At 41.6% G+C, this 22,500-nt stretch overlaps 2 protein-coding genes across 2 annotated transcripts in view; both read right to left on the bottom strand.

The window, feature by feature from the left end:
• Nucleotides 1-720: 720 nt before the first annotated feature.
• Nucleotides 721-13,949, bottom strand: cat (catalase). Its single transcript, XM_080545007.1, has 13 exons — nt 13,846-13,949; nt 11,511-11,682; nt 9,893-10,003; nt 8,277-8,407; nt 7,976-8,080; nt 7,028-7,153; nt 6,454-6,645; nt 5,411-5,563; nt 4,806-4,944; nt 4,434-4,564; nt 3,714-3,821; nt 3,007-3,090; nt 721-2,168 (listed from the first exon to the last, which is right to left on the bottom strand). Exons 1-13 carry the CDS (start codon nt 13,909-13,911, stop codon nt 2,106-2,108), a joined length of 1,581 nt encoding a protein of 526 aa, XP_080401133.1. The 5' UTR covers nt 13,912-13,949; the 3' UTR covers nt 721-2,105.
• A 2,342-nt stretch (nt 13,950-16,291) lies between these two features.
• The window catches only part of syt12 (synaptotagmin XII), a gene marked incomplete at both ends in the record, with an annotated part of 11,739 nt that continues 5,530 nt past the window's right edge, over nt 16,292-22,500 (bottom strand). Inside the window, 4 exons of the mRNA XM_080544994.1 lie at nt 16,292-16,465; nt 17,448-17,581; nt 17,899-18,019; nt 19,954-20,169. Coding sequence (XP_080401120.1) covers nt 16,292-16,465; nt 17,448-17,581; nt 17,899-18,019; nt 19,954-20,169 — 645 coding nt within the window. The remainder of the gene's footprint in view (nt 16,466-17,447; nt 17,582-17,898; nt 18,020-19,953; nt 20,170-22,500) is intronic.

Raw genomic sequence — 22,500 nt, 5'->3', positions numbered from 1 at the left:
CATTTATTCATTCATACTAGGCTCTATACGTCTGGTTTACACATGCTTACTTGGAGAAAACCTACGACCAACGTGGGGCTCGAACCCACAACTCCAGAGTCTCCTTGAGACCAAGGATTGTTGGAATAAAGCTGCTGTGGCGCAATCAGTTAGTGTGCAGTAGGTATGCAGCAGGGCAATGCAGAGGTTGTGTGTTCGAGCCTCACCTGGAGCAAAGCTTTTTGTTGAACGTCTACATTTTGAGAAAACAAACCATGCATCCGTCATGAAGTAGGCGAATAGAGGCGATGGTTCTCAAGCCTAATGGCCCTTAGAGCAGGAGCCTCTCCTGGTTCCGTAGCGTGAGGCTGCTTGATGTACAAGTCCACCCCCTGGACATGACGCTGGTATGCTGCAATCTTATCCCCAATCCAACCCTTAATGCTGAGTGCCAAGGTAGCAGGGAAGCATCGGTTACCATTTTTTATAGGTGAGAATGGGAAGTACTTCAAAAATCCAAATCCACCAGCTACTGTCAGGCTTTTACCAACAGGGATGACTTTTCATTCCGTGTTGACCCACCTGACACAACTAATGAAAGTCTTCAATCAAGACTTCGACTGCTTGAATCAGGTGTTTTTACTGGATCGCCCACGTCCACTGTTTTTTAGAGTAAAGACACCTCAAACCAGACAGCCTAGAATCCCACATGGCTACAAACATAAAATACACAGCATTGCCTCATGATTCATTAGCTTTAATTAAAAAAAAGATCATCAACACTCGTTCTCATCTCATTTTGCGGTTGAATGAAGTTCACAATTCCATGTTAATATAACAAATTGCTTCTATTCAGGCAATACAGGGGGGGGAATGCCAAATCATACAGAAACAAAGGTTAGTAGACCAGGGAATCCCCCCGACTCTAGTCCTGGTGAGCCACTGGGTGTACTTGCTTTCTTTCCTTCCATCCCAGCACTAACACGCTTGATTAATTAATTAATCTTATTAATCGTGAGATTAACTGAAGACTGAAGACTGACTAATGTATGATTCAAAACAAGCATGTTAGTGCTGGTCTGAAACTGAAGCATCTACACCCAGCAGCCATATTGAAAGTTGACGAACCCTGACTGACTAATAGTGATGAGCTGCAAAAAAAAAAAAAATGACATTGAGGTTTAAGGCTGTTGGCGTTTCAGGATGGCAAAGCTCTAACATACAAAACAGTCCAGTTACATCAGACGTGTACAATCAAAGCCAAATCTCAACAACATCCCTTCAGTATATAATTCTGGTAGAGCATCCATACACGTCGAGATGTACCCTAATATACAGATACTATTTTGTACAAGACATTCTTTCTGATCTAGCAAATCCTTCCTCCATGTCCAATGTTATCGTCACTGAATGATTTAGTTGATATGAAGAAGGCACAGCTGAATTAGTTTAGCTTTGAGGACATTACTGTCATGCTTTCATATATAAAAATCACACAATAACTCACACCAATGGTCTTGGAACAACCTTCTATGACATACAGAATATTTGGAAGCATGGAAAAATGGATAAACTGGGCTAAATGGATAAATGTAGCATTAGCCTATACGGTTATTATGTGGTTAGACAACTGATCCCCCATGTTTTGCATGCTCTCTCTCTGGATCACCACTAGCAAAGAAGAGATGGTTCCTACCACAGAATATACGGTCGTCAAAGACTCTCTGGCTCTGACGTAACAGTGGCTGACTAATAATGATTCTTAAAACACTGCATATGTGTATAGTACATACAATGTTTGTATTGTTTGCTAAGCTGCCTAGCTGGTTGATGGATTACAAAATTCACTAACAAAAACGGATAAATCTTACTTTATCCCAAACACATTCATTTCTGTGTGAACTTTGGCTTGATGGACAGGATGGAACATATTGAAACACTAGTAATCTGTGCAGTAAATAGCCAGAGGAACTATTAAAACATTATTATAATTAGCGATTTCCTCTGGCTAGCAGTCACGGACGGTTAGTATGATGTTCTTGTCATTCAAGAATAGGGGTTGGTGGGTTGGTAAGTGCAATAGGTGTGGGGCTAGATGGGATGCCCCCTGGTGGAATATAAAAGCATCACATCTTGGAAGCGGCAGCCACGGCAGAAGGTCCTCCCCGGGTGTACACTCGCACTGCGTCCTGTGAGAGAGGGAGAAAAGGAGGGGAGAGGGAGAAAAGGAGGGGAGAGGGAGGAGAGAGGAGATTAACACTTACAGCATTTCTGCACTGCAAAATGTATAGCTTTGTGGACAGGATCAACTTAGGCAAGGCAAGTTTATTTGTACAGCACATTTCATACAACAGGGGCAATTCAAAGTGCTTTACATACATTATTTACAAATACAGCAAGAGAAGCATAGTAAGAAAATAAAAATGACAATGAATAAAAGCAAATATAAGAAGTAAATGGATAAAACATTTAATAAGTTAATGGAAAAAAGACATTGATAGAAGTGTTTGGGTTTAATCATAACAGCTGCAAAACATGAAGGTTTTTAGCTTAGATTTAAATATTTTAAGGGTTTGGGCCTGTTTGATTTCTTCAGGGAGTTTGTTCCAGGAGCATGCAGCAGCGTGACTGAAAGCTGCTGCACCGTGTTTTGTTTTGATTGAAAATCTCACATTAAAATTACCCTGCCACCTCCCAACTGAAAAACCTCTATCCCTCCTCTCTTGACTTCGCAGTGACCTTGGCCTACCTACATATCTGACCTTGACCTAACTGACTTTTGTACTTTTATTACATGTTTTCCCCTCCTATGTTTCTTTACTTATACATCTATTTTATTAATATATATTATTGTGACATTTTCATTATTTGCTTACTTTTTTGTTTGTTTGTTTGTTTTGTTTTTTGTTGTGATGTACCTGTGTGTTTGTGATGTAAAACTGAAAAAACCATAAATAAATCATAAAAAAAGAAAAGAAAATGAACATCTCAGAGGTTCAGAGGAGAACATAGAGTAAACAATGTTACCTTCTTAGGCTCAGCGTTGTACTTGTTGAGCAGGGCCTCGACCCGGAGACCATAGTCTGGATGGATCGCCATCAGGTTCTGGATCTAAGACAATGAGAAGAGAAATATAGAAACGGATGAGAACTGGGGACGGTAGGAATCGGACGACAGGCTCATTGTAATGCATGGAACGGAACAGGGAATGGTGTGTTTGATAACATTCTTTATTGCCCATGCATTAAAATGAGCCTGTCCTCCGATTCCTCCCAGCCTCCCCTGGTGAGAACATTTGTGATAGCTACCCATAGCAATAGCAGTAAAAGTTGACATTCCATTCATGGATTGTAATCATAATAATAATAATACATTAGACTTATATAGCGCTTTTCTAGACACTCAAAGACGCTTTACAATCTGAAAAGATAGAGTAGTAAAATAAAAAGAAACAAAAAAATACATAAAAGAAAGTATAGGGGTCTAATTAATTTTTAGATGACTAAATCTAAGTTTAAGCGTCTTTATAGGACAATCTACTCTGTATACTGCAATTACACGGGCGGAGAAGCGGCGAACAAGCCACGCCAGCGTCCTCTCTCAACCGGCATTTTTTTTTGGGAAGCTCAAATTTGTATCAAGGTTTTATGAAAGTCCTTGGTTATAATTGTTGTTATAATGATGATGACAGTGACACAGACAGATGTGTGATGAAGATGATGACGACGCCTCACCATGCGTTTCTGGATGAAGAGCTGCGCCGCCTTCATGTGTCCAGCCATGTTCTCACACAGCCTCTGACGCTCCTCCTCCGTCAGCACCTGAGCGTAGAAGGCACGCACCTGCACCACACACACACACACACACACGCACACGCACACGCACACGCGCACACGCACACGCACACGCACACACACACACACACACACACACACACACGCACGCACACACACACACACACACACACACACACACGCACGCACACACACACACGCACGCACACACACAGACACACACACACACACACACACACACACACACACAGACAGAGACACAGACACAGAGACAGAGACAGAGACAGAGACAGAGACACAGAGACAGAGAGACAGAGACAGAGACAGAGACAGAGAGACACAGACACACAGACACACAGACACACAGACACACACACACACACACACAGACACAGACACAGACACACAGACACAGACAGACAGACACAGAGACAGAGACAGAGACAGAGACACAGAGACAGAGACAGAGACAGAGACAGAGAGACACAGACACACACACAGACACAGACACAGACACAGACACACAGACACAGACACACAGACACACAGAGACACAGACACAGACACACAGACACACACAACATGTTTGAAATGTAATGCCCAAACCATGTCAAATTCTTTGATTATATATTTTTGTTGCTACATAATAAGGGACCTCACCTGTGTGACGTTGTCCTCGTCAGAGCTGTTGTATCGGTCTACGTCAGGAGACACCTTGAACTTGGACTCCAGGAAGCGGGGCTGGATCTCCGGGGCGCTGAAGCTGTTGGGGTAGTAGTTAGGAGCGCCACCTAGTGGACGGAGAGAGAATAACCAAGATTAGAGAGAGAGAGAGAGAGAGAGAGAGAGAGAGAGAGAGAGAGAGAGAGAGAGAGAGAGAGAGAGGGTATTCAAGCACTTTCAATGACCCATGTCTATTTACGAAAACTTTTAAGACCTTGATTTCTTTTTCGCAAATTCACAAACTTTCAAGGATTTCAAGGACCCGTGGGAACCCTGTGTATGGCCACTAATGTGGGCTTGGGATCTCACCCTGGTTGTCAAACATGCACATGGGCCCGTCCCTCTGGTAGTTGGACACCCGGGTCCTGTAGGGGCAGTTGACAGGCAGGTGCAGGTAGTTGGCACCCAGCCGGTGGCGGTGCGTGTCTGGGTAGGAGAACAGACGACCCTGTGGAGGAAAGACAGACAGACAGACAGACAGACAGACAGTTAAGTCAAACAGATCAGGGTCACACTGTCCACTGTAGCAGCTTCCTCCTGGTTCTGGTGGCTGTGGCTCAGGAGGTAGAGCCGGTGTCTAACGATCGCAAGGTCGGGGGTTCGATCCCCGGCTCCTCCTGTCCACGGCAAGACACTGAACCCCAAATTGCTCCCAATGAGCGGGCCGTCGCCTTGCATGGTAGCTCGCCGCCATTGGTGTGTGAATGTGGGTGTGAATGAGAGGCCATTGTAAAGCGCTTTGGAATAAGGCGCTATACAGGTGCATCTAAAAAAAATATATACTATATTGTGGAAAAGTTATTATATATTCTAAGAGATCTGGGCAGCCTCCTTAGATGTCAGCACTCCCTAAATGTCATGTGCGTGGACCCTGGCTGTCCAGCGGATATGGAGAGCATGCAGTGCGGTGTTACCTGCAGCATCTTATCTGGGCTGGCCTCGATGCCAGGGGGCATGTTCGAGGGGTCGTAGGCCATCTGCTCCACCTCTGCAAAGTAGTTGATGGGGTTCCTGTCCAGCACCATCCTGCCCACGGGGATCAGGGGGTACTCCTTGTGGGGCCACACCTGAAGAAAGACGTACATCAGTTATTTTTACAACTTGTATGTACTAGGAAATGATAATAGTGTGTACCACGTCTCTGGCTCTTACTACTAATTAAAAGGCACAATCTGGGATTTGTTCTGTTGTTCAACGATCATTTCAATTAAAAGTATACAGTGCCCTCCGTAAGTAACGGGACAGTGACGCATTTCTTCTTCTTTTTTGATATGGAGGTTATAGTATAGATTGTTAGCTTTTATAAAGGTATTTGTGTACACAGGCGTGGTACGTGAGCAGTTAGATGTGTTGCGTCCCACAAATGACATATGGTCCTTGCTCAACAGTTGGCTTCCGTGTCCTATAGACGGAACGGGAGGAACCTGCACCGGTAGGAAATACAGCTAGCACTATTCCTCTCAGCCTCCTCCTGATTCCTCCATGTCACTCTGAACCCCACCTTCCCAAACTTTGTCTGTAGAAGACCCTCCCCGGAATGGACCTATCGCTAAGCCACACCCTCTTTGAAAACTCAGACAAACAAACAACGCTTCACTGGCAGTGACTGACTGACCGACCGTGACTGAATGACTGACCGACCGTGACTGATTTACCACAGCAAGTAATACACATGTTTTTTTAAAGATGACAAGAATATTTAGTCTAGAAGCTTTTCACCATCAGATATTAGCGAGGTGGTTGTCCGAGTTTTCTGCCTGTAGTGACTTTTGCTGTGATATGATTGGACAATTTCTATTTTGGGGCGTGGCTTAGCAATAGGTCCATTGTTTCTCCCTTGTAGAACTTCTCAAAAGCTAGGAAATAAGTAATGTAAAAGCTAACGTTTTAAGAGCCATTGCTCTTTATGACTTTGCCATGGATGTCCAGAGGGGTGTGAAGGCTGTGGTGACGGTACCTTGGTCAGGTCGAAGGGGTTGAACTGGAACGTCTCTGCCTGCTCAAAGGTCATGACCTGGATGTGGAAGCTCCAGGAGGGGCAGTCGCCCTCGGCGATGGCGTTGTAGAGGTCTCGGAGGGCGTAGTCAGGGTCGGTGGAGGCCAGGCGGTCAGCGTCCTCCACGTTAAGGTTCTTGATGCCCTGGTCAGGCTGGAATGGACATGGGCGTTGTTTCACTGAGGGCTCTGTCTAAACTCTCTTATTTCTATCCCTACCCATTTACAAGGTTCCCACACCTTCTGAAACATCATCTTTCAAGGACTCAATTCCCTCAAATTCAAGGATCCAACACGGCATAGTTTGAGACAGAACTAGTTGACGAGCTAAGTAAAACATTTTTGAATATATATATATATATATTTATTTTTAGAGAGAGAGAGAGAGAGAGAGAGAGAGAGAGAGAGAGAGAGAGAGAGAGAGAGAGAGAGAGAGAGAGAGGGGAATTTAAGCACTTCCAATGACCCATGTCTATTTTCAAAAACTTTTAAGACCTTGATTTTTTTTTTCTCTCAAATTCACAAACTTCACAGACCTTGAAATGGAACTTGCAGTAGACGGGATGTCCATCTGCGTTGACCATCTTGAAGGTGTGGGAACCGTAGCCGTTCATGTGACGAAAGCCATCTGGCAGACCGCGGTCGCTAAACAGGAAGGACACCTGATCAGAGACACAAGGAGAGAAGAAAAGAGCAGATATACAAGAGAGATCAGTCAGGTAAGGGGACACCCGACTTATTCTATTCAACCAATTGCAGTCCAGCCTCTGAATAAGTGTGTCCTTTCTCGAATTTAGCTTGAATGTAAAAATGTACTCCAACTCACGCAGGCAACATTTCACACTCCACCTGCAAAAGGTACAGCTAACATGTTGTACAAGTAACTACACGCTGGTAGTGAACGCAGGGCTTTTCCCACTGTGACGACGTCAAGCGCTGGGGAGTCTAAACAGGCAATGGATTCGCTGAGTAATCCCCACTACTCTACACTGACTAGGTAGTAGTGGGGATTACTCAACGAATCCATTGCATTGCAATATTTTGGTTTGACTAGCGAGTGTGTCGTTGACTTTCAACAATGTTCGAAATGTATTAAAAATGTTCGGAATAAAAGTCTAAACATTTTGATCGGTTGCCGACTTGTTCCTGCTTTTCACGAGCTGCTGTCACATTTATTTATAAACTCCTAAAAAAAGTTCGGAAACGTTATTTCGGTCGATTATTCCTCCCCAACAGAAGAATATTGGAGGGGATTTTGGCACATTCTTTTGGGCCACTACCCACACGGTAAGCTGTGTTGCTCATTCCACGAATGCATGATCCTGACAAGTTGTACCTAGTTGTAAAGGTAACTAATCAGGCTTTCCAACGATATAAAATACAATACCAATTGGTATTATTAAAGGGGAGGAATAATCGACCAAAATAACGTTTCCGAACCTTTGTTTAGGAGCCCAATAAATTTCCATCGTTAGCTAGCGTACCTGGTGCAGAGACTCAGGTCGCAGGCTCCAGAAGTCCCACACCATGTCAGCGTCCTTCAGGTGAGTCTGGGGGTTGCGCTTCTGAGAGTGGATGAAGGACGGAAACTACAGGGAGAACAGAGACGTCAGAGAGACACGTTGTTAACGGAGCTTCACTTCATACAGGGAGTTAATTTACTAGCTTTCCTTTCCTGGCGTCTCTAAAACACGGATCATCTTGTCCACCTTCACACACTGACCCACTCTCTCTCTCTCTCTCTCTCTCTCTCTCTCACTCTCTCTCTCTCTCACACACACTGACCAGTAGGGCGTCCCTGATGAAGAAGATGGGGGTGTTGTTGCCCACCAAATCCCAGTTCCCCTCCTCAGTGTACATCTTGATGGCAAAGCCTCGCGGGTCACGCACAGTGTCAGCTGACCCCGACTCCCCAGCTACAGTGGAGAGATGGAGAGGGGGGGGAGAGAGAGAGAGAGAGAGAGAGAGAGAGAGAGAGAGAGAGAGAGAGAGAGAGAGAGAGAGAGAGAGAGAGAGAGAGAGAGAGATGACATGTAAGAGTGAGAAATGCGCACACACAAACAACATGAAACAAAAGGTAGAAAAGAGGCAACTGTGAAAACAGAATTGGAGCATCCTGTTAGTTAAGACAGGACACCATAACACCGAAACGACAGCATGGCCACATAGTTCTGTTAAGACAGTTGTCAGGGTGCTGCAATGTTGATCTGATGACAAAATAACCTGTGTTTCATAAAGGGAAGCTATCCAAAGGTAGAAAAGAGGCAACTGTGAAAACAGAATTGGAGCATCCGGTTAGTTAAGACAGGACACCGTAACACCGAAACGACAGCATGGCCACATAGTTCTGTTAAGACAGTTGTCAGGGTGCTGCAATGTTGATCTGATGACAAAATAACCTGTGTTTCATAAAGGGAAGCTATCTAAAGGTAGAAAAGAGGCAACTGTGAAAACAGAATTGGAGCATCCGGTTAGTTAAGACAGGACACCGTAACACCGAAACGACAGCATGGCCACATAGTTCTGTTAAGACAGTTGTCAGGGTGCTGCAATGTTGATCTGATGACAAAATAACCTGTGTTTCATAAAGGGAAGCTATCTAAAGGTAATTTCAGCTACACTTCATAATGGGAGGCTATATTCTTGAAACCTCACAAACTAATATGGAATTTTGATTATTTGAAGTAGCCTATACCTGCATGTCATCAACAATTGAGTCTTTTTTTAGTACAAGCCTAAAACGGCGATACCGAACCTTTCGATTTGTGCAGGGCCTCGTTATTAAGAAAAGTATCCAGATTGACATCTGGAGTCCTCCAATTGTTGACATTAATGCAACTGTGTAATCATTGAATTAGGTCAATACAATGCAAAAAAGAATGAACTCAGCCTACTGTAAAAAAAAAAAAAAAAGCAACAAACTGTGGTCAAATGTGAAGCACCAATATAACAGTAAAACAGTATAACAGTAAAACAGAACACAGTCCACAGACAAATCTGTCAGCCCAATGCTCCACCAGGCAAACCACATTCAAAACAAATCTAGATTGTCTCCAGGCTTATAACAAGCAATGGAATTACTCCCAAAAGTGTTCCACGTGTCATTCAGAACCAGGGTGAATTTGTCTGTCTCCCTGTGCGTGGATATTGTGTCCTTATCAATCAGACACACATACCTGTAGGCTACTCTATAGCCTACATAGACACACAGCTGGAGAGAATATGGTGGTTCTAATAGATGAAATGAAATGATGAAATGATGAAATGAAATGATGAAATGATGAAATGATGAAATGAAATGATGAAATGATGGCTTGAGTAAAAGTCTGCATTTTGAAACACAGGTGTGATGAAAGGTGTGTGTGTGTGTGTGTGTGTGTGTGTGTGTGTGTGTGTCTTACCCACGGTGGAGAAACGGGCAGCGACAGGTGTGATCTTGCCCACTTGCTCAAACACCTTGGCCTTGCAGTAGCGAGTAATATCATGCGTCACCTCAAAGTACCCAAATGCTCCTGTGGAGGAAAGAGAGGTTACATCATTGGGATGATCTACTGAGGTACCTACAAGTAGCATTAGGCTTGCTAGTTAGGCTAGCCGGGAGCGACAAAGGCCAACACTCAAAGTCTTGGTTTACATCCATGTACACTGTAGCCAGGGTTCCCACACCTTGTGAAACATCAAATTCAAGCAGCTTTCAAGGACTTTCAAGACTCAATTCCCTCAAATTCAAGGACCCGACACGGCATAGTTTGAGACAGATCGAGATGAGAATTTATATAATAGGAACTATCCGCTCACAGACAACAATTAAAAAGAGAGGCTTGAATGTGTGAACACTAGATGGTCTCTTGCCTTCTCTACCACAGCACAGCAAAACAATATATGGTGAAATATGTGTAAAGTTAAGCAATACAGAGACTTATTTACTCTTTTAGAGAGAGAGAGGGGGGGGGGGGAATTCAAGCACTTTCAATGACCCATGTCTATTTTCAAAAACTTGAAACCTCACGAACTAAACAGGTCCTTGAAATCCAAGGATTTCAAGGACCCGTTGGGAACCCTGTACACTGTCCATCCATGTACACTGTAGCTCAAGTGGTCATAACATGCAGTGCGAAACCAGTTAAGTTCTCATTGTAACTAAATTAGGTTGTTGTATTCGCCATCCCCAACAGTCTGTCAACTGCAGTGTTGGGTTGCTTCAATGCAAGCTATATTTACAAGTCTTACTGCAGAGAAGGCACCCCATTCATTCACATAGCTAAAGACCTGGGTTCAAATACCAGGCTATGTGAAATATTTGAGCCTCAAGTAGGCCAACATAGATCATATGATCGAACTGTAGACATAATCCCATGGTCTTAAACTCTGCCCAGCTCTGAGAAATGAGAGCTTGAAAGTTTACATGATGTGGAATTAAAAGGTAATTAACCCCCCCCTCTTACCCCACCAAACGTTTTTCGGTTTCAATTGGATTATTTTTTTATTTTATTTTTTATTTTCAGTTTCTGACCAATGCTGTTTGTGTGTGATAAATGCATTGTTTACTAGCACTTATACAACGGATAGCCTAGATCCAGTCCATTGTCTCTATTGGTCAGTTTGTGTTCCAGCTGTGCCGATATCCATGACATACGCACGGCTAAATGGAATGTTTACACATCTTTTCATATTACTCCGCCTTTGTCTATATTACCGTTATTGAAGTTACATTCTTACCGTTGCTTAGCAACCGATAAACAACTGTTCAGCGGATGAATACACTTACAATAAAACATAGTTCCATTGAAATACATTGTCTTGTCTTTCTTCTGGGAAATATTGATAGATACATGTGGTAACCGTTGTATAAAAGCGTTATGGAACAAGAAGCCGTGGTATATCGTGGATATCGGCACGGCTAGGGGGTGTATATATAACGGCACTCCGCTTTGTGTCGTGCCTAACCACCCCGCTAGCTGTGCCGATATCCACGATATACCACGGCTTCTCGTTCCATAACGCTTAACTGACACCCACCTGCCCCCTTAGCGTGCACCACTCTCTCTGGGATGCGTTCGCGGTCAAAGTGGGCCATCTCGTCGGTGAAGACCACGTCCTGCACCAGCAGGGGCCCGCGGGGGCCGGCGGTCTGCTGGTTCAGCTTGTCCCCTATGGGGGCCCCGGCCCCTGTGGTCAAGGTGTCCGCACACTGTGGGGAAGATGACACACACTCCTTTGTTTGACCACACAATCACTGGAGACGTGGCTACATTGGATATTAAAGACTAGGAAAACACATATAGTGGTAGTAATGTAGCCTACATTTATTTTTTAATTTATTTTTATTTCACAAAGGTGCAAAGTTCTAGTTAGAAATCTGCTTCTATGCATAGCAAAATTGTCTATGCCCTGAAAAAGTCACCTTTCAAAGAATGTAGCAAGTATTGAAAGCAGGGTTCCCACACCTTCTGAAACATCAAATTCAAGCACCTTTCAAGGACTTTCAAGACTCAATTCCCTCAAATTCAAGGACCCAACACGGCATAGTTTGAGACAGATCTAGATGAGAATTTATATAATAGGAACTATCTGCTCACAGACAACAATTAAAAAGAGAGGCTTGAATGTGTGAACACTAGATGGTCTCTTGCCTTCTCTACCACAGCACAGCAAAACAATATATTGAGATTGAGATTGAGATTGAGATTGATTGAGATTGAGAATGTTTATTTTGGTCCCCTATGCAATTCACAATACAGATATATAAAAAATGTTTTTTACACAGTCACAATTCATAGCACTAGGACCAAAAAGGTGTAGGCTGAAGCCGTGGCTTATTGCGCCTACCCTTCACAATATTTTAGATTCCTCAAAGTAGCCACCCTTTGCTTTGTTGTTGTTAATAAAATATATAATAATAATATTAAATATAATATGTGTTAATAATAATATGTTATTATATATTTAATAGTATTATTATATATTTTATTAACAACAATTTTATTTTATTTTATTAACAACAAAAAAGCAAAGGGTGGCTACTTTGAGGAATCTAAAATATAAGACATATTTAGAGTTATTTCACACTTTTTTGTTAAATACATAATTCCTATGTGTTCATTCATAGTTTTGATGCCTTCAGTGAGAATCTACAATGTACCAAATAGTCATGAAACCAAAGGAAACGCATTGAATGAGAAGGTGTGTCCAAACTTTTGGCCTGTACTGTATATTTTTCTTTTTAGAGAGAGAGAGAGAGGGGGGAATTCAAGCACTTTCAATGACCCACGTCAATTTTCAAAAACTTTTAAGACCTTGATTTTCTTTCTCTCAAATTCACAAACGTTCAAGGGTTTCAAGGACCCGTGTGGGAACCCTGAGAAAAGAGTAAACATTCATTTTGTAACATTGACCCTTGGCCACACTTCCTGCAATGACTTTGCTAAAACTACAGGACAACAAGGATGACCTACTTCTACATAGCCATGAATAATAATGATATTTATATGTATTTAGTTGTTGCAAATACACTCTCCTGCATAATGTTCTTTCCAACTTCTTATTAATGTTTTCACAAAACTATGCAAAAAAAAAAAACGTTTTGGAAATTAAAACATGCATAACAAGCTTGATAATATTGTCACAGCTGTGCTAAAACACCAACTCATCTTGACGTCCAACCCAGTTGGGCCACTGCCAACACACAACACACTATCACTACTAAAAGTACCACTTTTTAAATTTGTTGTTTTTTTTAATTTGTTGTTTTTTAAATTTGTTGTTGTACGGCGACCTTGAGTGCATTGAAAGGCGCCTTATAAAATAAATGTATTATTATTATTATTATTATTATTATTATTAATAAACCTGAACCTAGACTAATCAACCTTTGACAGCTGCACTACTGCAAGCTAGTAGCCAATCAGATAACGCCTAGTGTGTCCCAGTGTGCTAGCACAAGCACTAGTCAATGCTTTAGCTCCGAGACTTATAATAATTTACATAATTCAAACAGAAACGAGAGTTCCTTGTATTTATATAAGATGTTAGCAGACGTTTAGTTGCATGTTGCATCGCTGTCTGTCTCTATGCAATGTTGGACGGATAGCTGCAAGAGCTGTCAGGAGAAGCTAGCTGTTGACCTTACGAGACCTATCCATCAACGTCGCTAAAGGAAAATCCTGGCTTATTTTTGACAACTATCGCGAGACTTATCGGAATATGCCTGTATATCTTTAGGAACTCTCGCGAGACTTTGTCAGACTAAACCTGGATTTTCTTTTAGCGATGTTGATGGAATACCCCCCTGCAGCGCTCTATCGTTACAAATGCAGTATGTATATTACAGTTTTAATGCAAAAACAATACAAACCTGAGCACCTCGACCTTCTTTCCATATTCTCATCTGATCATTGGCTTTATCTCTGTTCTCAGCCATGTTTAAACACAGACGTTGGACCACTAAACGCGTGTGAAGACGCTGGTTTGTGAATGTTACAAAATACTGTGTTTCGTACTATGTCCTGCCTGGCTCCACCTTCGCCTCCCCCTCGGTTCTGATTGGCTGTTGGCCGGGTTGCCAGATGGGATTGATGATTAACAGCCCTAACCAGTCTATAACCGCTAAATTCAGTAGCCCATTCGGAGGTAACCCGCCCCATCTGGCAACCCTGCCTGTTGGCTCACCACTTTCAGATAACAGAGTGAACTAGGAGGCTACTTGCATTTCTTTTATTTCAAACAATTGTTCACACAATACGCATTATTATTGGTGGCACATCCATAACAAAGTGCTTATAACAACATCATGCATGGCAAAAATCTAGGTCTGTTGATACACAAAATGCTCACTCACTGTAAATGAAAATATTGCTTCAAGTTCAATAATGCATTTGGCACAGTAGGAAATAGTCGTTTAACATTGACACCGTATAATATTGTTGATGGTGGAATTCAAATGTAGTGGCAGCAGAGACAAATACTATATTTATCTTATGTACAGAATTAATCAATGATATTGACATGGTGATTTGAGTGACACATGACCAGACAGAATGGTATATCATTATCAAGCATCAATCAGTCTGACTTATGCCATCTGATCTCTCAATGCAGAGAGGTTTAGACTCACATATGTCCACATTCTGTTGGAGAACAAAACAGTATTGCCAAACTGTTAAACAATGCTAAGTATAGGCTTACATTACATACAGTAAATGGAGATAGAATGCACATTTCCCTTCCATTATTATATGCACATGATCTCAGTCGAAGGTGATGAAGCCGACATTGATAAAGCCTGTGGTTGATGCATTATTCGTTTGGTTATGCCGCAGCTCTTAACTCTTAAATAGAGTCCCAAGGTTCAATTGAGCAGCTTGAAAACGACCATGACATAGAAAAATGGAACACAAAAATGCATCTACAACATACAGTTATTACACATTCATCCATAATGGGTACATTCATTTTAGGTTCTAGCATTGTGTAATGGACAGCCTACAGTGACATACTGTTTCACAGACATACCGGTACATACAATGAATGTATCTAATATATAGTACATTTACCTAAAAATGTGTTTAATTCAAGAGTACCTGTTACCTTTTTGATGATTATCAATATGAATGTTGGTTACTTGTCCCTTTACATTAAGTTGTCCCTCTACCTGTAAATTAACCATGTTTTACTCTAGTAACATTATTGTATTAACATTTTGTGACACAGTAATTAAGTAATTGCATAGGCATATGAAGTTGAGCAGTTTGTGTTGACTTTGTCAGTCCTTATTCTTATAGCTGTGTATTAATAACACAAACGTCTCAACTAGTACTGTGCAATTACTTAAGGTAATTACTAATGTACAATGTAACTGCATGGTAATACAACATTGTTACCAATGAAATAATAGAGTTAAGACACAGCTATATGGGAAACTCAAAGCCCCTTTATGAAGTGCGACCAGAATGCGCAAATGCATTAAACGTAAATAATACAGATTTAACCTTTTCTGTAAAAAAAAAAATAATTACATATTATACATAAATAATGAGAGCAGTAATAATGTAGTCATATATAAGAATACACAAAGCAATAAAAACAAATACATTTTACACTATTTACATTTAACCCTACACCAGTAGTAAATAATACTGCAACTGTATTGCATTAGTTATGGTACAAATAGTACAATGCAACAAGTCATGGAATCTATCACCTGTTAGGTCAGATTTGGCCACCCTGTTACAATTGCTACAAATTACAATTGATTTCACCTGGATTAGAGAACCTGGATTTTCAAAAAAGCACAAGATATATGATACATACCAAACCCCATATTATATATAACCCCATATAACCCCCACTTCCCACTCTCACATTTTACAACTGACACAGGTAAATCTGATGAAGCTCAGCTCGCCTCACACCCACTAGTCCTTCATACCACTTCCTGCATTGTACGACTGGTTTCAAAAGACAAAATGAGTAGTTTCCTGAAAAAAGAAGCTATTTTACCCCTTTGTTTTATTCTCCGTATTTGGAGGAGACAGTCAAATAGTACAACGGTAGGCACCATGCAGATAGGTAAAGACCGGCAAAGGGTTGGACTCCATTCCATTTCAATGTCGTCAATTCAGGAAGTTAACTGACCAACTGACATTTCCAAATCATGACTTTGAAACATCCTCACTGAAAATAACTAATAAACAGCATTTTTCAAATTCTTGAATTTGGAATTTCAATTCATCTAAAATGGAACTGAGCCCGACCCTGGTGACGGCAGGGATGGTACAGGGGGGGTACAAGGGGGGGGGGCACTAAGTCCTCAGCAGAGGGTGCCACATGGACACAGGTTTCCTCAGCGTCGCCAACATCTGGTTCCAATGAGTGATACCCATGCCGCTGGCCTCGGGCCCGATGATCACATGACCGGTGTTCTCGCCTCTGCCATCCTCCGTGCCCTCGGCCACGGTCACCCTCAGGGAGAGCTCCTGCAGGGATGACATGGCCACGTTGTCACAACGTTAGCACAGGTTAGCACAGGTCTCCAACAACGTTAGCACAGGTCTACCTCAGTCTCCAACAGCTAAACACACACTGCTTTATTACACAAGTATTACATGCATCATGTACATTTACATAACATTTTTGGCATTTAGAAGACGCCTTTATCCAAAGCGACTTACTTAGTCGTAAGTGAAACATCTATCCACCAGTCATAGCAGGAAAAAGTAACCTAAGCTCGAGCCAGGGGCCATTGGCAGACATGTGAACAGTATACACTTTACTTGACTACCTACTGCTGCTACAATAATTATTTATATTCTGTATATTATTTTATTTGTTTTACTTTATTTACTGTTACTACTTTTAATGCTTATATTTAGTTTACATGTTATTCTTATTATACTGTATTGTTGATGTTGATTGATTGATGTAATGCCAAATAAACTTGAACATAATAGAAAGTCATTTTTCTATATAACATTTGAGTCCTTTAGAAACAGCAACCTATGACAAGTGCCTTAAAAAGAAGGCCCGGAAAATAACGTAAAACAAACTTTTACTTGTTGTTTTCTACCCTGAAGATGTTCCACCCAGTTGGGTTACTGCCAAAACAATACGAAACCAGAATGTAGGTTATCAACCTCCGACAGCTGCACTATACTACCAGCTAGCCAACAAGATAACACTAGTGTGCTAGCAAAAGCAATAACAAGTCAATGCCTTAGCTTCCAAATAACGTATAATGGACATAATGCATAATAATGAATAAACACAACACAATTAAATACCTTATGCCACCATAAATACTGTAATACTACATTGGTAGCCAACTGACAGGAAAAGGAATACCCAAGAAACAGAACAACCAAAGAACTATATATATATATATAATCCTGTACAGTCTCTTGTTTTGAGATGACCTAAAAAAAACACATATCCAACACATCCACCCTTCCCCAGTGTCACCTGTAACACAATAGCGGGCACAGAGAAGATCATGGCTTCGTTGAAGATGGGGTTCGTGTCATCTCTTTTCATGGAGGTCTTCTTCTTGCTGATCTTCTTGCCGTCTTGCAGAAGGTACACTTTGACAAACGGATCTGTTGACAGAGATTGTGATGGCTTTGTTCACAAACTGTAAATAGGCCTCAGACATCGGCAGAAATAATAGCCAGAGATTAAAGTACAGTAGGACTAGCTCATATACACAAAGTCAGATTTTATTTTTTCACTTCCTAACTCATATTAATTGTCTGTTCTTCATATTAATAGCCTCATTTGGGTGTTTGGATCTGGATTTCTAGTGTGTCAAATTACTTTGTAAAAATGTGACTCTGGTGAAAAAGTCGTAGTAGATAAATAGTAGTAGTAGTAGATAGATAGCATTAGTTAAACCTGCAGATAAAGTGTTTGTCACCTGCTGTAGTCTTGCCATTGGTCCAAACCAGGTTCTTGGCTTTGGCCACGACCACTGTAAGGCGTTCAGCTGTGGGCAAGTAGCTGAGAGACAGCAGAATCTCCCCCACCGCATCTACAGCCTGCACACAAACACACAAACACACAAACACACAAACAGGACATTGAGTTAAGGGAGGCCTCTGTGCTTCAGCAAACTATAAAACAATAAGTCGTTAAGGTGCTCAACGGCAAATAAAGGATGAAAAAGCCATGATGAAAAACCTCTACAATCTGACTTCTTAATGGAGCACATCAATAATAATAATAATAATAGCAATAACTTAAAATTATATAGCGCCTTTCACAGACCCAAGGTCGCTTTACAAGGGAATGGGACAAACAGAACAGAGCCAGAGAGACAAACACACAAAACAAGAAACAGTGAAACAGCTACTAAAGGTTGAATGCAATGGTGAAAAGGTGGGTTTGAAGGGCAGTTTTGAATATGTCCAGGGTTGGAGAGTCGCGTATATCCTTGGGTAGAGAGTTCCAGAGGGTGGGGGCTGCCACACTGAAGCTCTTCAGACCTCGGTCAAAAAACGTATTTGGAATATTTGCAGTGTCTGCTTTAGCCTACCTGCCTGTAATGTCAGATGGGCTGGGTTGGCATTTGTGGGACATTGGTTTCATTGTCTCACAGGAGTGTAGATTAGGTTTCGTTAAGCATGGGTGGGACATGTCCCACTCACTTTTCTGAATCTGGAATTTGTACTTTTTATCCAAGAGATTGCATTGAAAGCCAAATCACTGCCCACAGGTTCTCAATCATCTTTAGACCAATGCCCCATACCTGATGATCAAGTCTCTGTCTGGCTTCGCTTGAGTTGCATCTGGTTATTAACACTAGAACAGCCATGAGGGGTCTACTGTGAGTAAAAAAAATGCTCTATATGTTTTATATCTTTGCACTCGATCACATTTCAGGACCCTCCTTTCATGACTTTTCCTAGATATGTGCGTTCTACCACCCCGTATCCTTACATTTTCTAAATCACATCAGGATAAGCTAATATAAAGCAATTTTGCAGTTTTTCTGTGTAGGAAGCAGGCTAATTTACAAGCGGACAACTAGTGGTCGTTGTGTGTAAATAGCAGCTTAGCATTGTAAAGAGGGCCGAGGCGGCTCTTATAGTAGGTAAAAAAGGCACGGCTGTTAAAAGACTACTTCTAAGACTGCTAAATGTAACTGTTGGCGTGTAGCGATAGGAAAACCTGCCGAGGTGTTGGAGAGAGAGAGAGAGCGAGCGAGCAAGAAAGCGAGAGATACAGAATGACGGCAAAGCAAGTCAAGTCCCAAAAGGGGAATCAGCGCCGTTTGAAGTCGTCGCAGTGGATCTCGAGAGGGGAAGCCAGGGGGCGTGACGGCAGAGACGGCCGCACGCCGTGGTTATTCTTTATTCTTTATTATTTGAAAAGACTTGCTCAGCACGTCAGTGGCGTTGCTGAGCTGTGCAGGACGTAAATAAACACGTTCCTACAGCCGCTCCTCTGTGTCGACCTCCCTCTGTGCCTAGAGACTCTTACACTCCCTCAGCCAGCAGGTACATGCCACAGACTATATTATGATGCAGAATGAAATCCAAAGAGACTCAGTAGATCTTCCAAACTATTTGAGGTGCGTGGTCTACACAGAGTCTTCATATACAATTTAATATCTTCCATATCCTGCCCCTTCTATTCATACTGCTGCATGCTGTACGTTCCGCACCTAGTAAGTAAGTAAGTACCGGTAAGTAACATTTATTTATATAGCACCTATCACAGACCAGCGGTCACAAAGTGCTTTACATAGGCTATAAAAACGTAATTACAGAGCAAAAAGTAATAGCAGGTTAAAAGAAATAGGTAAACAAGTGAAAATAAAAAACAAGAAACAAATAACAAGTGTACAGCAAATAATAACAAGACACAAAAAGACAGACAGGCTGTTTGGGGTTAGCCAAAAGCCTGTCTGTCAGCCTGACAGTCTTGAGCTGTTTTTTAAACACCAGCCAATGTTGTTGACTTATCGTACCTTGTTGACATCCTGTAGGTAGAGCCAGGCGTTGAAGGGTCTGATGGAGAGGTCCAGGTCAGACAGCTTGAGCTCGGCTACACCTGCGCTGGTGTTCCTCTCGTCCACATCGATGCCAAACGCAGAGAAGCGCAGGCTGTTGTCCTCCAGAGCAGACGCTTCCACGGGTATGGAGAACCGCTCATCAAACACCACCGTGAAGGCGTTCCTCTGGACCTGAACCACGAACACAAACCACACAGTGAACTGGATCAGCCAAACTTGCATTTCATATCCATAAAAACAGATATTACGTGGCCTGGGGTGGTCCAGTGGTCTAGCACCGTGGTCTACAGTGCACATATGCCCATGTCGACATGGGTTCAAATCCGGCCCATGCCCTCCTGACATGCCCTCTCTCCCTTCTTCTCCTACTTCACTGTATCTGTCCAATAAAATGAAAAATATGAGTGGGACTGCCCCACTCTGAAAAATTACTTAAAAAACAGAAATTACACAAGGAAGAAGACACAATGTACCATGTACAGTACCATAAACATAACTTAGAACCAAACATTGAACTGTAAATTACACATGCTACATGCTAGAGTGAAAATGTTAAAAACTGACTGAACCAAAAATTGTTCACTGTCATCTGAAACACTAAAGAGATCTGCTGTAGCTAACTGTTGTCTCTGCTGCCCTCTGTGGCCACACTGAAAATGGAAAACGTAAATATGCTACACCTTTTTGTAGTGCCAAATATTTGCGTGTCCATCTAAACAACCGAAACACCAAGATGGTACAAAGAAGCCAGTGTTTGATCTCAACACCAAGAACCCAGAGTACTTACTCCTTTACATTCCAACGACTGTTATCTGCTAAATGTCCCCAAAGTTCACACTGAATTGGGCATGCACCTCCTTCATGCACTCTGCGCCCGCTGCCTGGAATTCACTACAGAGCACTCTGAACTAATTTCTCTTGGAACTTTTAAAAACCTTGTGAGTAACTTGGAATCAGCCTCATATCGTTCTTGCTCCTGCTTTATATGAAAGTCCCATTATTTCACTCTGTTGCTCTGACCTGATTGTATTTGATCTATTTTTTGTTGTTGTTGTTGATTTGGTGTTGTTTTATTGTGTGCTTCTGCATTGTCTGTTTAAACTGTTAAAACTCAATGTTTTAAGCTGCTGTCTTGGCCAGGCTTCCCTCGGAAAAGAGATCATCGTGTCTCAATGGGACCGACCTGGTTAATAAAGGCTAAATAAATATAAAAATATCTTGAAATGCAATTTTGGATGCCAAAACTACAGTATTCAATGTTCTATTTCTCCCACCGAATGGCATCTTCTTGCAACCTATTTATCATAGACATTTAGAGCTTTCTAACACAAAAAATATGACATTCTGTATTTGTAACGGGGATGGGGGGTTGTTTAGAAAACAATACTCAACGGCATATGTGAAGTTACCAGGCAACAAGCTCCATCCAGCTGTGTTCACATGCCTCAGACAGAAATAACCAAAGAAATCCCTTTGCAAACTGTCAGTCATCAGACACCTGCACACGTTCTACCTCAAAGCCAATTTCCTCCTGTAGCCTACTCTACCAGAGCATTATTACCTAACTACCCACTACTACATTAATAGTACTACTACTACTAATGTTTATTTTTCACATACTGCATTTCAGTATGTATGTTCATCTTTTTAGTAGGTAAAAAAATGCACGGCTGTTCTAGTGTTAAGAGCCTAGGTGCTGAATTCCCAGTTGATTTCCATGAGGGTAGACTGAGGTTGGAGCACGACACTTTAAGTCCTTGGTTAGGGACCAGCTCACGGAGACATGCTCTTGTTTTGATTAATGTATGTGTGTGTGTTCTGTTGTTTCTATGTTATTGTGTTGTGTTTTTAAGGTGTTGTTCTGTATTATAGTTGTATTGTAAACAGGGGGCACCTGCAAAAGAGACCTTGGTGTCAGTGGGTCTCTCTGGATAAATAAAGCAAAAAAAAAAGAAGAATAAAAAAAAAATGATATAGATGTATACATATATACAGTATATATATATAAACTAACATTTTGGGCCGCTATCCACACGTTTAGCTGTGTTGCTCATTCCACGAATGCATGATCCTTACAAGTTGTACCTCGTTGTAAAGGTGACTAATCAGGCTTTCCAACGATATAAAATACAATACCCATTGGTATTATTAAAGGGGAGAAATAATCAACCAAAATAACGTTTCCAAACTTATTTTGAGGGGTTTATATATATATATATATATATATATATATATATATATATATATATACTATATGAAGTTAGGGGTTATATACCACAAATAGTATTATAGTATATAGTTTTGGGATCAAATGCCCCTTTAAGACAAAGAGGTGCCGACATGATACAATTAAGAAGCCAAAAGCAGCTTTCCAGGTGTGTGAAGCTAAAACAAATGTGGACATTATTGGTTACATTTGGTTCAATGCATCATAGTGAAGAATCTCTTGATCATTCTTATTGTATACGTTGTCTAACCCTATGGTGCGGTGCTTTGTTCTTG

The sequence above is a fragment of the Nansenia antarctica genome (assembly GCF_963989245.1).
Source record: "Nansenia antarctica genome assembly, chromosome: 14".
NCBI classification, from domain to species: domain Eukaryota; kingdom Metazoa; phylum Chordata; class Actinopteri; order Argentiniformes; family Microstomatidae; genus Nansenia; species Nansenia antarctica.
The sequence above is the reverse complement of the archived record's forward strand: the minus strand, read 5'-3'. Positions and strand labels throughout refer to the sequence as shown.

Excerpts from the sequence above, each read along its gene's own strand:
- cat (XM_080545007.1), bottom strand. The coding sequence starts at position 13,911 with ATGGCTGAGAACAGAGATAAAGCCAATGATCAGATGAGAATATGGAAA. Across the intron at positions 11,683-13,845 it reads AAGAAGGTCGAGGTGCTCAG|TGTGCGGACACCTTGACCAC; the intron begins GTTTGTATTGTT and ends TCTTCCCCACAG. Across the intron at positions 4,945-5,410 it reads GCCCAGATAAGATGCTGCAG|GGTCGTCTGTTCTCCTACCC; the intron begins GTAACACCGCAC and ends TTTCCTCCACAG.